This window comes from Aspergillus niger, assembly GCF_000002855.4.
Source record: "Aspergillus niger supercontig An08".
Taxonomy (NCBI): domain Eukaryota; kingdom Fungi; phylum Ascomycota; class Eurotiomycetes; order Eurotiales; family Aspergillaceae; genus Aspergillus; species Aspergillus niger.
In genome coordinates this window covers 1855410-1871067 of record NT_166524.1, presented here as the reverse complement: position 1 = coordinate 1871067, position 15658 = coordinate 1855410, and the positions used below count along the sequence as shown (strand labels likewise).

At 51.5% G+C, this 15658-nt stretch overlaps 6 protein-coding genes across 6 annotated transcripts; 4 read left to right on the top strand and 2 right to left on the bottom strand.

Moving 5' to 3' along the window:
* Positions 1–416: 416 nt before the first annotated feature.
* An08g07830 (uncharacterized protein) lies at positions 417–4492 on the top strand (the record flags this gene model as incomplete). Its single annotated transcript, XM_059749205.1, has 7 exons — positions 417–515; positions 610–1049; positions 1097–1275; positions 1344–3250; positions 3306–3725; positions 3822–4085; positions 4400–4492. The coding sequence occupies 7 exons, from the start codon at positions 417–419 to the stop codon at positions 4490–4492; spliced, it is 3402 nt and encodes a 1133-aa protein (XP_059604137.1).
* Positions 4493–4737: 245 nt separating this feature from the next.
* An08g07820 (uncharacterized protein) lies at positions 4738–7522 on the top strand (the record flags this gene model as incomplete). The annotated part of the gene is made up of 8 exons (XM_059749204.1): positions 4738–4970; positions 5048–5125; positions 5212–6220; positions 6265–6359; positions 6425–6742; positions 6786–7044; positions 7082–7260; positions 7423–7522. The coding sequence occupies 8 exons, from the start codon at positions 4738–4740 to the stop codon at positions 7520–7522; spliced, it is 2271 nt and encodes a 756-aa protein (XP_059604136.1).
* A 357-nt stretch (positions 7523–7879) lies between these two features.
* An08g07810 (uncharacterized protein) lies at positions 7880–8785 on the bottom strand (the record flags this gene model as incomplete). The annotated part of the gene is made up of 1 exon (XM_001392861.1): positions 7880–8785. One exon carries the CDS (start codon positions 8783–8785, stop codon positions 7880–7882), a length of 906 nt encoding a protein of 301 aa, XP_001392898.1.
* A 701-nt stretch (positions 8786–9486) lies between these two features.
* An08g07800 (uncharacterized protein) lies at positions 9487–10263 on the bottom strand (the record flags this gene model as incomplete). Its single annotated transcript, XM_001392860.3, has 3 exons — positions 9487–10018; positions 10102–10145; positions 10201–10263. 3 exons carry the CDS (start codon positions 10261–10263, stop codon positions 9487–9489), a joined length of 639 nt encoding a protein of 212 aa, XP_001392897.1.
* Positions 10264–10536: 273 nt separating this feature from the next.
* Positions 10537–12945, top strand: An08g07790 (uncharacterized protein; the record flags this gene model as incomplete). Its single annotated transcript, XM_001392859.1, has 1 exon — positions 10537–12945. The coding sequence occupies one exon, from the start codon at positions 10537–10539 to the stop codon at positions 12943–12945; it is 2409 nt and encodes an 802-aa protein (XP_001392896.1).
* A 725-nt stretch (positions 12946–13670) lies between these two features.
* Positions 13671–15630, top strand: An08g07780 (uncharacterized protein; the record flags this gene model as incomplete). Its single annotated transcript, XM_059749203.1, has 6 exons — positions 13671–14029; positions 14087–14288; positions 14339–14380; positions 14435–14583; positions 14632–15096; positions 15153–15630. 6 exons carry the CDS (start codon positions 13671–13673, stop codon positions 15628–15630), a joined length of 1695 nt encoding a protein of 564 aa, XP_059604135.1.
* Positions 15631–15658: the final 28 nt, after the last annotated feature.

The window sequence follows — 15658 nt, the reverse complement described above, 5'->3', positions numbered from 1 at the left end:
AAGCACAGTAACCAAAACCAAACCAAACTAGAACCGGCGCGCGACCAGTGACCCATCGTCATTCCCGGTATCAGCAGTTCAGTCAGACTGGCTGGCTAGCCCGAACCAAGCTCCGCAATCATCCATCCATCCTCATCCCTCCCCTCCCATGCCAACCTCTCTACTCCGCAGAGCGAGGGACAAAAAAATGAGATGCAGCAATTAACCACGATAATCTAGCAAAAAGAAAGTTAGAAGCCGGAAGAACATACATATCGCTTTTACCGCTGTTCGACTGCGACGACGGGTCTTGAGAGCAGTTCCCCGCAGTGGGCGAAAAGCTGGACTGCACACTACTTACGCTACCCTACGCTACCTCGGTACCTATATGATATACGACATCTATACGGATTAAAGTTGAACAATATTCTGGGAAGATGGCTTACGTGGTGCCGATTCATCGGGCGAGTAGTATTCGGAATGCGCTCAAGTTGCATTTCATGAATGCGGAGGAGGAGGCGCTGGTTGTTGCGTTGGTGGACCCCTTGCTTTTGCTTTGCTTGCTTTTGATACTGGCAATAGTTATATATGTGTGTGCTAATTGGCGCTCTGTGTTGCAATTATAGAAAGGCGAACCGTCTCGAGATATACTCCCTTACGCCGGAAGGGCTGAACCTGGCAGCGTCATGTTCTCTCTTCGCGAAAGTGACTATGCTAGCTCGGCTTCCTGCGCCCGCGAACTCGCCTACGGATCATTTGTTTGTTGGGACGGATCGATACACCTATTGTACGTTATCGTGGGATGGGGAGAGGAATCAAATCCGGACGGAGAGGAACTACGTTGATATATCTGATCCGTCGTCGCGGGAGGCGCAGACGGGAAATCGGTGCTTGATTGATCCTAGTGGACGGTTTATGACGCTCGAGGTCTACGAGGGTGTCATTGCTGTTGTGCCGATTGTGCAGTTGCCCAGTAAGAAGAGGGGGAGACAGGTCGCTCCGCCTTCGGGACCGGATGCGCCTCGGGTTGGGGAGTTGGGCGAGCCGACGACGGCGAGGATTGATGAGCTGTTTGTGCGCTCTCTGCGTTCTTGCATGTTCAGTCGGGGCCGCCTAGGTTGGCGTTGCTCTATGAAGATAATCAGAAGAAAGTAAGGCTTAAGGTTCGCGCGTTGCATTATAGTGCGGCGACGGCGAGTACGGGGGCCGATGCGGCGTTTGAGGAGTCGCTGGATGGGTTTTCGCAGGAATTGGATCTCGGAGCGTCGCATCTCATACCGGTTCCGGCGCCTTTAGGTTTGTGATTCTCTTGTTGTGGCTTGTTGTCGCTATTGGGTTGATGCTGATCTGTTTATGTGGTGCAGGTGGTCTGCTTGTTTTGGGAGAGACGTCCATCAAGTATGTCGATACGGATAGTAACGAGATTGTGTCGCGTCCTTTGGACGAAGCAACGATTTTCGTGGCTTGGGAGCAGGTAGATAGTCAGAGATGGCTTCTAGCTGATGATTATGGAAGACTGTTTTTCCTGATGCTAGTCCTGGATTCTAACAACCAAGTACAATCCTGGAAGCTAGATCACTTAGGGAATACCGCTAGAGCCTCGGTGCTGATATATCTCGGTGGCGGAGTTATCTTCGTAGGATCTCACCAAGGGGATTCGCAAGTTCTTCGAATCGGCAATGGCTCATTGGAGGTCATCCAGACGCTCTCCAATATTGCGCCCATTCTCGACTTTACCATCATGGATCTTGGAAATCGTACCAGCGAAAGCCAGACACACGAGTTTTCATCAGGCCAGGCTCGCATTGTGACCGGTTCGGGGGCTTTCGATGACGGAACCCTTAGGAGTGTACGCAGTGGTGTCGGCATGGAAGAGCTCGGCGTGCTTGGTGAAATGGAGCTCATCACGGACTTGTTCGGACTGCAGCTTGCGACAAAGGGTGGTTATCTGGACACTCTTCTGGTTACCTTCGTCGACGAGACACGAGTTTTTCAGTTCAACTTTGATGGCGAGGTTGAAGAATTGGACAGCTTCCTTGGTCTCAGCCTTTCAGAGAATACACTTCTCGCTATGAATCTTCCTGGAGGGAGGATCTTGCAGGTCACCGAACAGAGAGTTCTCATCGCAGATATCGAAGGCGGCATGGTTACCAATGAATGGACCCCGCCGGACAATTTAGTGATCACTTCTGCTTCTGCTAACAATGATTCGATCGTTCTCGTCAGCGGCGGCCAACTTATGACGGTCCTCGATATCAACAATGATGTTCGGGTTATATCTCAGAAGGACTTTGGAGCAGACAGCCAGATTTCAGGAGTCACGGTGCCCTTGTCTTCGGCCGGAGTCTGTATCGTTGGTTTCCCTCAATTGGCAAAGGTCTCGGTACTGGACCTTGGCCGTCTATCGGAGCTCCATACAACGTCGCTGGGCCCAGCTGGTGAAGCTTTCCCACGATCCGTACTTGTTGCCGATGTCCTTGCAAATAGCCCTTCCACCCTCTTCATTTCGATGGCAGATGGCAGCGTCATCACCTACTCCTTCGACGCACGTAACTACTCCTTGACCGGAATGAACAGGCTCATACTTGGGTCCGAGCAGCCTACCTTCAAAAAGCTGCCTCGAGGCGATGGGCTGTATAATGTCTTTGCCACATGCGAGAACCCCAGCTTAATATACGGCTCTGAGGGTCGCATTATCTACTCTGCGGTTAATTCGGAGGGTGCGTCTCGGGTATGTCACTTCAACTCGGAGGCGTATCCTGGATCGATTGCGGTGGCCACCAGGCACGACTTGAAGATTGCTCTCGTGGACAAGGAGAGGACAACACAGATCCAGACGCTTCCTATGGGCGAAACTGCCCGTAGAGTTGCATATTCACCGTCTGAAAAGGCTTTTGGTATCGGCACCATAGAGCGCAAATTGAAGGACGGGGCTGAGATGGTCCAAAGCCGGTTTGTGTTAGCTGATGAGATCATGTTCCGTCGTCTCGACGCCTTTGATCTTCGGCCGGAGGAGTTGGTCGAGAGTGTCATTCGCGCGGAATTCTCTGCGGGCAAAGATGAAAATGGTCGGGACGTATTCAAAGATCGGTTCGTTGTGGGAACAGCATATTTGGATGATGAAAACGAAGAGTCAATCCGAGGTCGGATCTTAGTCTTCGAAATTGACAACGGTCGAAAATTGACCAAAGTCGCCGAGTTGCCTGTCAAAGGTGCATGCCGCGCGTTGGCTATGCTCGGAGAGAAGATTGTAGCCGCTCTTGTGAAAACGGTAAGTGCCTGATACCCCTCACAGTACCACTTCCACAGAAGCTGATATGATTCAGGTCGTCATCTATGGAGTGGTGAACAACGACTTTGGCGCGATGAAGCTCGAGAAGTTGGCCAGCTACCGCACATCCACCGCCCCCGTCGACGTGACCGTAACGGGTAACGTGATTGCCGTTGCCGACCTCATGAAGAGTGTATGTCTGGTGGAGTACAGCGAGGGCGAGAATGGGTCGCCCGATAGCTTGACAGAAGTGGCTCGCCACTTTCAGACCGTTTGGGCCACCGGTGTCTCCTGTATTGCTAAGGACACATTCCTGGAAACTGACGCCGAAGGTAACTTAATTGTTCTTCGACGCAACTTGACCGGCGTGGAGGAAGACGACAAGCGCAGGCTCGAAGTAACTGGGGAGATCTCGTTGGGCGAAATGGTCAACCGCATTCGACCGGTCAATATTCAACAATTGGCGAGTGTGACGGTCACTCCGAGGGCTTTTCTGGGCACAGTATGAATCCCATCCCAAACACCCGAGTACTAAACAACTATGACTAACTCACATGTTTTACCTAAACAGGTGGAAGGTTCCATCTATCTCTTTGCTATTATCAACCCAGAGCACCAGGACTTCTTGATGCGTCTGCAGGCAACCATGGCGGGCAAGGTCGAGTCGCTGGGAAACATTCCATTCAATGAGTTCCGTGGTTTCCGCAGCATGGTGCGAGAGGCTAAAGAGCCGTACCGCTTTGTGGATGGCGAGCTGATTGAGCGGTTCTTGACCTGCGAGCCAAGTCTCCAGGAAGAAATTGTGGACTCAGTGGGCATGATGAACGTTGATGAAGTAAAGATTATGATAGAAGCCCTGCGCAGGCTACATTGAGTGTGGCAGGTAGGATCTGAAGAGCAATAATGATTGAGTTATATATGGTAAGACGAGGTCGAAACTTGCACTGGCGTATCTGCACATGTTCATTGCTATGCTTTGCAGCACTTTCTTGGGCTTGGATAACTAACCTGCATCACATCAAAAGGCTCGGCAGCCATGTGAGCTCATGTCACGCGGAGACTTGGTGACTCTGATCCGGACCAACACCCCCACGCGTAACAATGCTTTGACTTGATCCTCAACTTGCTTGTTAGGCAGTTGTGCTCCAGCGGATCCGGCCAACTGTATACTTGACCAGCCTGGCTGTGATCCACAAACAGCTTCAGACCCGCAAGTCTCCGCTTATATGTGCAAATGAGTGAAAGGGAGTGAAAACTGTGTTGCGATCCGGATTTCAACTCACACAAACATAGACATAAATCAGAGTGGAATGTCTATACTGTTTGTTCATTACGGGTCCATGTCCCCGCGTAGATCTATTCTATATAGAACTGTTCTTCTCTTCCGCATCCTCAGTCCCTCCCGTAACCGAATAGCTTTAAACCGTCTTGTCCCAAATTTCTGCGACTGCAACTCCCATCAATTGCTCCCGACAGGCAGGGCCAACATGAATCAGTCAGGCTTTAATGACCAGGACGTGTCTGGTAACCCAGGATACATTCATGTCCCTGACGCGTCATTCCCTGGACTCCGGAGGAAGGAAAGTGGTGCCTTCAATGCTCCTGCCCGGAGTGGCTTCCACCCAACACACTCCTCCAGGAAGGCAGTTGCTACGAACAGCGACCTTCTATCGATGTCGACCCCTCTTCCTCCGGCTTCTTCAGCTCCCACTTCTTCACCGTGTTCCAGTCATTCGTTGCGTACTGGCCTACTCCCATCTTCTCTAGCTACTTTATTATCGTGTATGCTGTCTGGAGGCCTGGATCCTACTTGATATCTGACTGCTGTTATAGATCCCAACTCCCCCGATCCGCACGGCTATCCTGCTGGCTCAAGTAAGTATTTATTCCCGTTGATTTGAAGCACCTATTTCGTGTCAACTGTCGTCTTAGTGTGTGCTTTTGGTGTTTCATTACTACAGACCAAAAAGACTAACGACTGCCACAGAGCCTGACTTACATAGATCCGGCACCATGCATACTGCTGTTCCTGATACCGCTCAGGCTCCTGATGCCCGTGGCTTGTCCACCCTACTCGGGGGTTTGAACATCCAGGGTCAGCGTCCCGGAGCCAAATACAATGGTCTCAAGAGCAACATGCCGCTAGCTGTGCCCTCTTATAATCCGCTTGTCCTTCTACCCAATGGAGCCATCTTCGGAGGTCTTCCCTATGATCAGAACCCGTATCTACCCCCCACTGGCATCTATCCGGGCTTAGCTTCCCCATGCCCAGTGGTTCCCAGTTCTGCAGGAGACTTCTACCATGGAGCCACCCCGAACCTGGAAGGCCCTGGACTGCCTAACTATGGTTATAACAGCTTTCCCCAGCCGGCACCTGCATGTCTACCTTTCCAGATGATGAAGACTCCTACTGGATATATTCTTCAGGATCTGGAGAACCTAACCCAGCAAGACCCGCCTATTCCACGGGCTGTACCTGCTATGTGGACTAACCCTTCTGAGCTGACGCTTGCCAAGTGCCTGGAGAATCGGGAGGGCATTACTAACGTCTACATTCGAGGATTTCTCCCAGAGACTACGGATGAGATGCTGCATGCCTATGCCTCTCGCTTTGGAAAGATAGACAGATGCAAAGCAATTGTGGACTTGGATACAGGCCTTTGCAAAGGGTATGCAAGGGTCTGGGTCCACGGACTGATGATACATATGCTGACTGCACCTATAGATTCGGATTTGTCCAGTACTATAACTTCGAATCTTGCGAGAACTGCATCCGTGGGTTCTTCTATCTTGGCTACCAGGCTAGCTTTGCTCAGGTATATATTTGGGGCTGCCAGTCTACGTACCATTGAATCTAACAAAGTCCAGAAATCTCGCAACTCCCGTCTCAAGGACCTCGAAGACAAGACATCCACTAACATCTACTGTACCAATATTCCGATTGAGTGGACAGAGGCCGTGAGCAGAAAGGTCCAATAAGATATTAGATATATCAACGTTGACCATAACTACAGGATCTTCGCCATCACTTCGAGCCGTACCACGTCATCTCGGAGAAAATTAGTCGTGACGAGAAGACTGGAGTGAGCAAGGAAGTTGGATTTGCCCGGTAAGCAATCATCACAAACCTTTCGGGAGAAAAATATGTTTCTTGGGCTGATCATCCCCTACTAGATTCGAAACCCGCGAAATCGCCGAGAAAGTCCTGTCTGAGTATCACAACGCGACTGCCAAAGATGGTGTGAAGTTGCTTCTTCGCTTCGCCGATACCAAGGCCCAGAAAATGCTCAAGCAGCAGAGCAATGAGCGCCGCGCCTATCGTGCTGGCGAATACAATTATTCGGTCGAGGTAGTTCAGGGTTCCACTCCATCGCCTTCTATTAACCGTCTTCAACAGACTGCATCTCACCTCAGCCCCAACTCGCAGGGTAGCTATGTGTCACCTGTTGGCATGGGCGCAGCCTGGACTCCTGCTACATCCATCTCCCCATCGTATGTACTGACGGACCCACATGTGTTCGGGCTCTACTGACAGGACAAGCAGGTATCTGGCGAAGAGCCAGGCTAGCAACATGAAATTCAACTCGTGGACTTCCCGCAACGGCCCAGGAGGTCTGGAGAATACACCGTTGTATCGTGGACGGCGTGGAGTTTGGACAGAAAATACCTCGGGCTCTTCCAAGGCTAATTTCGCCACTCCTACTACGTCCTGCGTTGAATCTCGTTCCGAACGATCCAGCCCTCGCAAGGAGATCAAGGCAGGATCCTTGTCTCCGATTTCCTCTCGCAGGGAGGTTATTGTGACTTCACCTCGGTCGGTCGTCTAGTGAGGCTTGGACCGTTCCTCTCTCTTGCCAATGTTTCCTACAAGCACCAAGTGTTGCTACTCACATGAGCGACGTTTGGTATTTGCACGGGTCGCCTTTTTGCTCTTCCTTGAAACATCTTCTACGAACTCGGCAGGCTGTCCAGCTATCCGTCAGAGCCCGCATATCTTACAATGGTGCATGGTTGACTAACATATGATTTTGTTTCCCCATTTTAACTCTTGCCCATTTCGAAGTTTTGTGCTGGTTTCGAGCTTTTGTATGTTGTATGGGTTTTGTTATCTGTTCTTGATTTCTTGATGACACCAGTGATTCTATGATTCGCAGAGTGATGCCGATTTAAAGGTCTGTATCTGTTACCGCTGGACCTTGGAGGCCAAAGGTTTACGGCGAGAGGAAATTCACAGGTTGGGAGGACATAAGTGGTACTTCAGCATTTGCCTAGCCATGCATGTTTAGCTCTTAGCATCAAGTTATCAGCGCAGTCTACAGTTTGCCAATGAAAAGCGTTATGCAACTGCGACCAGCAATCACGGCGTCAAATGTGAGCCAATCCAAGTCAAAGCCCTGCAGCCAATATATGCATCTATGGGATAGTCATGATGAGATAAGAGGAGAGAAATGAGGGAATCGCTCAGGAGTAACATGCGGAGGAAAAGACATCGGTATAGGATGGGAGGCAAAGAGTACATGGAATCTGACTCCAAAAAGGTCTATACACGGAGAGAGGAGCATTGAACCGACAACGAGTTTCCTTAACTCAAACAATGGCCAATACCAATACCAATACCAACCCAGACAATCAGTTACGCCCCAACCGCTCCTCCAAATCCTCCGTCAACTCATAAGCCGGTTTATACTGCCCCGCAGGCACCTCATCCCCAGCAGCGCCATCCACCTCCACCCGCAACTTCGGATTCGGATGCGTATCCGCTGTCCCCCCGAGACTCGTATAACCACGATCATAAAGCCCACAATACCTCAACCCCAAATGCCTAATAAAAGCCCAAATCTCGGCATAATGCCAATCAATAACAGGATGCACGCGCACAAAATCCGGCCATCCGCTATCCGTGCGATCGAAATGAGTCAACTTCGCACCATGCGGATCCGTGCGTCTCGTGCCCACAAAAATGGCCTTGACTCCCGGATTCAGAAACAGGTAATCCTCAAAGGTGGATTTGATTGTCGAGCGCGGCGGGTCTGTCGTGTACTTGAGCACGTTGAGATGGTATGCGCGGGCGGACCATTGCACGAATTCCTCGACGTCCGGGAAGGGGTCCGGAGGCAGGGCGTAGATAGCGGGGATAGAGGATAGGCCGCCGTCTTCGGGGGCTGGGTGTGGGTGTAGGCTGGCGAGGAAGAGGACGAGGAGCACCAGACAGTCTTTTCCGCCGTTGTAGGAGAGGGAGAGTTCGCTGAGGGGGTAGCGGTGCAGGGCGGTTGCGATGACGTCTAGGGAGGTGCGGGTTTGGTTTTGTACGGCGTGGAGGAGGGAGTCTGGCGGGTGCGATTCCGAGAGGAAGGTGTGGATTTTGGAGTGGCAGAGGGCGATTATGCTGGATAGGGAGGGGGTGGTGGGTGGTGGGAATTGGGGTGTTGTGGTTGTGGTTGAGGTTGTTTGTGGTGGTGTTGATGTAGTGGGGTGGTTGGTGGTGGGTGATGCGGCGATGGGGCCATTGGGGGTGGGTGGTATTGACTCGGTCATGGTGATTGATTGTCGTGTTGACAGAGGTAGGTGTATGTATATATATGGTTGTAAAACGAGGGAGGAAAGAAGGGATGAGGTTGAGGTGGTTGGCGTAGTACTAGTTAGTAGCTAGGGTATGGAGTGGATGCGATGACTCGTGGGGTTGATGGATGGAAGGTAAGCCGGCTCGGTGGTTCTGGGGTTATCTGTCGAGTTCGGGTTTCAACGCAAGGTGTATATGTCTTTCTATCGCGCGAGAATATAGAGATAAGAGTGACAATTATATAGGGATGAGACACAGAAAATCCACAACTTCAATGTTGCACGACCAGACACCACGGATCATTGCGGAGAGGCCACATGAACCCGAGCGATGGAGGGGAAGATAATAAAAAGGCGCTGGAATGTTCTTTCTGCCCCGCATCTTGTCTGACCGCCTTTCTTATCGGGGAGATATTATCTGCACGAAACCAAGTAAATAGAAGAGTTTATTGGTGTGGATGACAATTGATGTGAACAGCTATAAGCTATGGTAATGTGACAGCGACTAATAATCAATGGTATGCAAGTACAGTAGTGATAAACAGCAATATAATCATGGTGATGTTATGATCACCAGTCCGTCCCGGGTCCAAATATATCCGCTCAACGCCAGTTGATCAAGTTCCAATACTTCTACCACTGCAAGTCTTGCAGACAACTAGCATCACTGTCCAGTATCACCCCAATACCTTCATCTTCTTTTTCTTCTTCTTGTCTCCATCCTTCTTCACCCCCTTCTGCCAATCCCGCCAGCTGCCTATGCGCTCCTCACGGCTATCTTCCCACGCTTTATCCTGGTCTCGTTTCCGCTTCCGCGCCTCCAACTCTTCTTCTTCCTTGCGCCTCTCCCGACCTTCTTCCTGAAGCTTGGCCTTGGCCTGTCTTCGTCGCCGCGCTTCTTCTTCTAAGAGCACCTGCACTGTCTTTTGGCGCCATTCCTTCTTGAATTCGTCGGTCTTTAGCTCTTCCGAGTCTAGCGAGTACTTGTGTTCGCGGATTAGGAGTCGTCGCGCGTCAGCGATACATTCGTCTAGGTATGTGCGTGACTTTTCGTCCATAAGCGCGGTGTGCGCTTTCTTGAGGCGATCAAAGGCATCGGGGGCGGCTGGGTTTTTCGTCTTATCAGGGTGAATGAGAAGGGACTTTTTGCGGTACTGGACTTTGATGTCCGATTCGGGCACACCTGGTTGGAGATCGAGGACCGCGTAACTAGTAAAATGATACGCTAGTTAGCCTATCCAGAGTGATATACTAGTAACCAGAAACTGCGTAGTAGAATGCCAATAACTCACGCGTCTAAGGAGAACGCCTTCCGAATGCGGTCAATTTCTGCATCCTGTCTGAAGTTAGTTTCGGTGTCATTGTAGTGTAGATAATCCGCAGGGTCATACCTTGACAAAATCAGACGCCTCACGCTCAAGCGCGTCCAAAGCATCTTGCTCTTCAGCGGCCATGGTGACAGAAGATGGGGAGTGAATGAAGGAATTCGCCGGGTCGGGACTGTCGCATGGCTGCTGAAAGGCACATGCCGATAAGCGCCGCCTTATCGCGGCGATGAGTCAGCAGGAACCCGCGAGGTTAAACTCCGAAGAGAAAAAAGTTGCTTCACCGCCCGCGCCTTTCTTCGAGATTCGCTTTCTCTCCCCAGCAACGAGTCCTCTTTCGATTTACTGCTTTCCTTCGTCGGTGCTCATTTTCGTGGAGCATTTTATCTGGACGAGCCCATCATGGCTCCGATCAACGGTTCCCGCAATGGCAAACACTCAAAGCCTCAGCGCGGCGGTAACCTGAAGCGCAAGCGTGTCCAAGAAGATTTGAACTCTCTCATCAAGAAGGTCGAGGATCTGGATGTCAAGGAAACCATCGAACAATTTACCGATCTGCCCTTGTCTGAACCCACCGCGTCCGGACTTGCCTCGTCCCACTACAAGACGTTAACCGATATTCAATCCCGTGCGATCAGCCATGCGCTCAAGGGCCGCGATATTCTCGGTGCCGCAAAGACGGGAAGCGGCAAAACGCTAGCCTTCCTGATTCCCATCCTGGAAAACCTATACCGCAAACAGTGGTCAGAGCACGATGGATTGGGTGCCCTGGTTCTGTCTCCCACCCGCGAACTCGCGATTCAGATCTTCGAAGTCCTCCGCAAAGTCGGTCGCTATCATACGTTCTCCGCCGGTCTGGTTATTGGTGGGAAGAGTCTGCGGGAGGAGCAGGAGAGACTGGGACGGATGAATATTCTGGTGTGTACGCCTGGACGCATGCTGCAGCACTTGGATCAGACTTCTTTCTTCGAGACGCACAACCTGCAGATGCTCGTGTTGGATGAGGCGGATCGCATCTTGGATATGGGTTTCCAGAAGACTGTGGACGCTATTATCGGCCATCTTCCCAAGGAGCGCCAGACTCTACTTTTCAGTGCCACACAGACGAAGAAGGTGTCGGACTTGGCTCGACTGAGCTTGCAGGATCCCGAATATGTGGCTGTTCATGAGGCGGCCTCCTCCGCTACGCCGTCCAAGCTTCAGCAACATTACGTCGTTACGCCCCTCCCGCAGAAACTCGATGTTCTATGGAGTTTTATTCGGAGCAACCTGAAGTCCAAGACGATCGTTTTCCTGTCATCAGGAAAGCAGGTGCGTTTTGTCTACGAATCCTTCCGTCACATGCAACCCGGTGTCCCGTTGATGCACCTTCACGGACGTCAGAAGCAGGGTGGTCGACTCGATATTACTACCAAGTTCTCCTCGGCCCAACATGCAGTTCTGTTCGCCACCGATGTTGCTGCGCGTGGTCTGGACTTTCCGGCCGTCGACTGGGTCATCCAACTGGACTGTCCTGAAGATGCCGATACCTATATTCACCGTGTTGGTCGTACAGCTAGATACGAGCGCGATGGTCGTGCCGTGCTGTTCCTGGATCCTAGTGAGGAGAAGGGCATGTTGAAGCGTTTGGAGCAGAAGAAGGTCCAGGTCGAACGCATCAACGTCAAGGCCAACAAGCAACAGAGCATTAAAGATCAGCTGCAAAACATGTGCTTCAAGGATCCCGAATTGAAGTATCTGGGCCAGAAGGCCTTTATTTCCTACGCTAAGTCGGTCTACGTCCAGAAGGACAAGGAGATCTTCAACATCAAGGAGCTGAAGCTGGATGAATTTGCGGGCAGCTTGGGACTTCCGGGTGCACCTCGCATCAAGTTCATTAAAGGTGATGATACCAAGGAGCGGAAGAACGCGCCCCGTGCTACGGCATACCTGTCCAGCGATGACGAGTCTGACGAAGAGGGTGAAAAGAAGAAGACTAAGAAGGATGAGACGCAGGTGCGGACGAAGTATGACCGCATGTTTGAGCGTCGGAACCAGGACGTGTTGGCCGACCATTACCACAAGCTCATTAACGACGACGGCACGATGGTGGAAACTAATAAGGCTACTGAGGATGCGGATGAAGACGACGACTTCTTGTCCGTCAAGCGTCGCTACGAGGCCGGTGACAAGGATCTGGATGTCGGAGGATCTAGCTCGGAGGATGAGGAGGATGCGGACGGAACGGAGAAGAAGGGAGCCAAGGTGGTCCATCTCGATGGCAAGGAGGCCCTGGTCATTGACTCGAAACGCCGCGAGAAGCTGCTCAAGTCGAAGAAGAAGCTTCTCAAGTTCAAGGGCAAGGGCACGAAGCTTATCTACGATGATGAGGGCAATGCTCACGAGCTGTACGAAATGGAGGACGAAGAACAGTTCAAGGCCAAGGGCGACGCCAAGGAGCAGCAGGCGAAGTTCCTGGCGGAGGAAGCGGAGCGCACTCGGCAAGCGGATTTGGAGGACAAGGAAGTCGCCAAGCAGAAGAAGCGCGAGAAGAAGGAGAAGCGCAAGGCCCGCGAGCGCGAGCTTCTTGCCATGGAGGAAGAAGGAGGGGATTTGGTCCAGATCCCGTACAAGGAGGGCGGGCTCGCTTCGGACGAAGACGAGGAGGTACTCCGGCCCAGCAAGAAGGCGCGAGTCTCCTTTGCAGACGAAGCAAGCGAGGAGGAGCCCAAACCCAAGAAGGCCAAGAAGTCTCAACCAGCTGGCAAAGCACCGGAGCAGATCGAGACTCTGGAAGATCTGGAGTCGCTGGCCGCTGGCTTGCTGGGGTGATTTTAGTGTGTATACATTGTGTCTTTGGTGGATATATCCCTTTCTGTCTAAGTTTCTTTCATTGTTCATCAGCGGAGAGTGTCAAAAGTTTATGAGATTCCGGCAGCATAGCCATGTACATAGCACGATACAATAGTCCTTTGGGACATTTCCTTTGATTGAATGTGGGAATATTGTAGTGGTAGTAATAGATAGAAGTAGATAACAGCTGCGTCTAAAGTCATGTATGTATGCTTAAGAGTTAGCCGAGCAGGTGGGGAACCCCAGGCGGCAATCGGCAAATTGTTCTCTTCATCCCCAAGGATTCTGTCGCCCTTCCATTTGCTGTACGTAACACCAATCGAGCACGCCATCCGCTAAAGAGCAAATTTTCAGCGTCAAGGATGTGATGGCGACATGAGGGTCATTCGCCGGGATGCGCTCTTCCTTTTGATCATATTCTTTTCGTTCATGCGTGCTGTGCAGTGCAGACACACTACTGCTAGTATCAACTTAGATAACTAGTAGATAGTTTCAGCTGCCAGTTTGACTGCCGGATTTGGGCTTCTCCGCTGTGGATCACGTGGTGTCTCTCCTCCAAGTCTCCAACACTTGCCTATTCGGGAAGAGCTCAACTATAAGGCTGAGATTGACTGGATCAATACTTTGGTGAGTCTCGGCATACTTCCGATATCTTAATGTAGGACCCCAGCTAACATGGCCCTCTTAGTGTCTAGACCACCACGATGGGTGTTCATGACATCGAAAAGCAACGCCCTATGGCTCCTGGTGAGCCCATAGCTGAGCGTAATGCCAAGGACCCCAGCACCTTAGCAACGGATTATCTGGAGCCAGGGGCTCCCTATGTCAATGCGAATAAGCTGGCTCGGAAGCTCTCTCCCCGCCAGGTGCAGATGATCGCCATCGGTGGCACCATTGGTACGGGTCTGTTCCTGGGAACGGGTAAGGCGCTGGCCACCGGTGGGCCGGCCTCGATGCTGATCTCTTATACGATCTGTGGTGTGATTGTGTTCATTACTATGTTGTCGCTGGGTGAGATGGCGGCATTTATCCCTGTTGCCGGGTCGTTCTGTACTTTTGCTGGGTGAGTTTCTGTCCGAACTTGGATGGCAGTGGGGATGATATGCTGATGGTGACATAGTCGGTTCGTTGATGATGCTTTGGGCTTTGCTCTTACCTGGAACTACTGGTTCAATGATGCGGTGTCAACTGCGTCGGATATCATTGCACTGCAGTTGCTGCTGGAGTATTGGACGGATAATTTCCCGGGATGGGCGATCAGCTTGATCTTTTTGGTCGTGGTTATTGCGCTGAACATGTTGTCGGTCAAGGTTTATGGCGAGGTTGGTTGCTACCATTCTATTGACATTCAGATACTGACTCTCTGTTTTAGGTTGAATACTGGCTCAGTCTTCTCAAAGTGGTGACTATCATCGTATGTTCCCCTACTTCGACCAACCTGTGTCAATCCATCCTAACCAACCACCAGATCTTCATCATCCTCGGTATCGTTGTAAACTGCGGCGCAAACACCCAACACAAATATATCGGAAACAAGTACTTTTACACTGGAGAGGCCCCCTTCGTCGGAGGTATTGGCGGCTTCGCCTCTGTCTTCGTCACAGCCTCTTTCGCCTAGTACGTTTACCCTCCACCATTGAAAGCTCCATACTAACCAACTCACAGCGGCGGCACCGAATCCATCGCCATCACCGCCGGTGAAACCAAAGACCCCGCCAAGAACCTCCCCCGTGTCGTACGCAACGTCTTCTGGCGTATCATTCTCTTCTACATCGTCTCCATCGTCCTCATCGGCCTGGACGTCCCCTACAACTACCCGAACTTATCCTCCGAAACTACTGCCACGAGTCCCTTCACCATCGTCTTCGTTGAAGCCGGCAGCGCCGTCGCTGGCAGCTTCATCAACGCCGTAATCATGACCAGCGTCATCTCCGCCGCCAACCACGCCCTCTTCGCCGGCTCTCGACTTCTCTACACCCTCGCCGTAGACGGCTACGCCCCCCGCTTCTTCGGCCACCTGAACCGATTCCAAGTCCCCTGGGTAGCGGTCCTTGCTACCTCTGTTATCAGTGGCCTCTGCTTCGGAGCGAGCTACATTGGCGCCGGCCAGTTATGGTCGTGGCTGCAGAAGTAAGCCATCCCTCGCTCCCAAAGTATCCTAATAATTAGTACTAACGAATATATAGTATCGTCGGTGTCTCCAACCAACTCTCCTGGACCTTTATCGGTCTCGCCTCCCTCCGCTTCCGCGTCGCAATCCGCAAACAGAACCTGGAACATCTCCTTCCGTACAAGAACTGGACGTATCCCGTGGGACCGGTTCTTGCCATAGGACTGAATATCATTCTGATTCTGGTTCAGGGTTGGTCGTGCTTTAGCCCGCATTTCAAGGCCGTGGATTTCGTCTCGTATTATATCGAGTTGCCGATCATGTTGGTGATGTTCTTGGTGTGGAAGTTGGTGAAGAGGACGAAGTTGGTGAAGTTGGAGGTTATGGATTTGGTTACCGATCGATATAATCTGGAGGTTGTTGGGGGGAGGGAGGTGGAGGAAGATGACGGGGAGGGTAATAATAATGGGGAGGGTGATGGGGATGGGGGGTGGAGGAGTGAGAAGGGGGTTGTGGGGAAGGTGAAGAAGGTGGGGATGTGGTTGTTTTTGTGATCATATCTTCTTTTTTATGTTCGCTAAT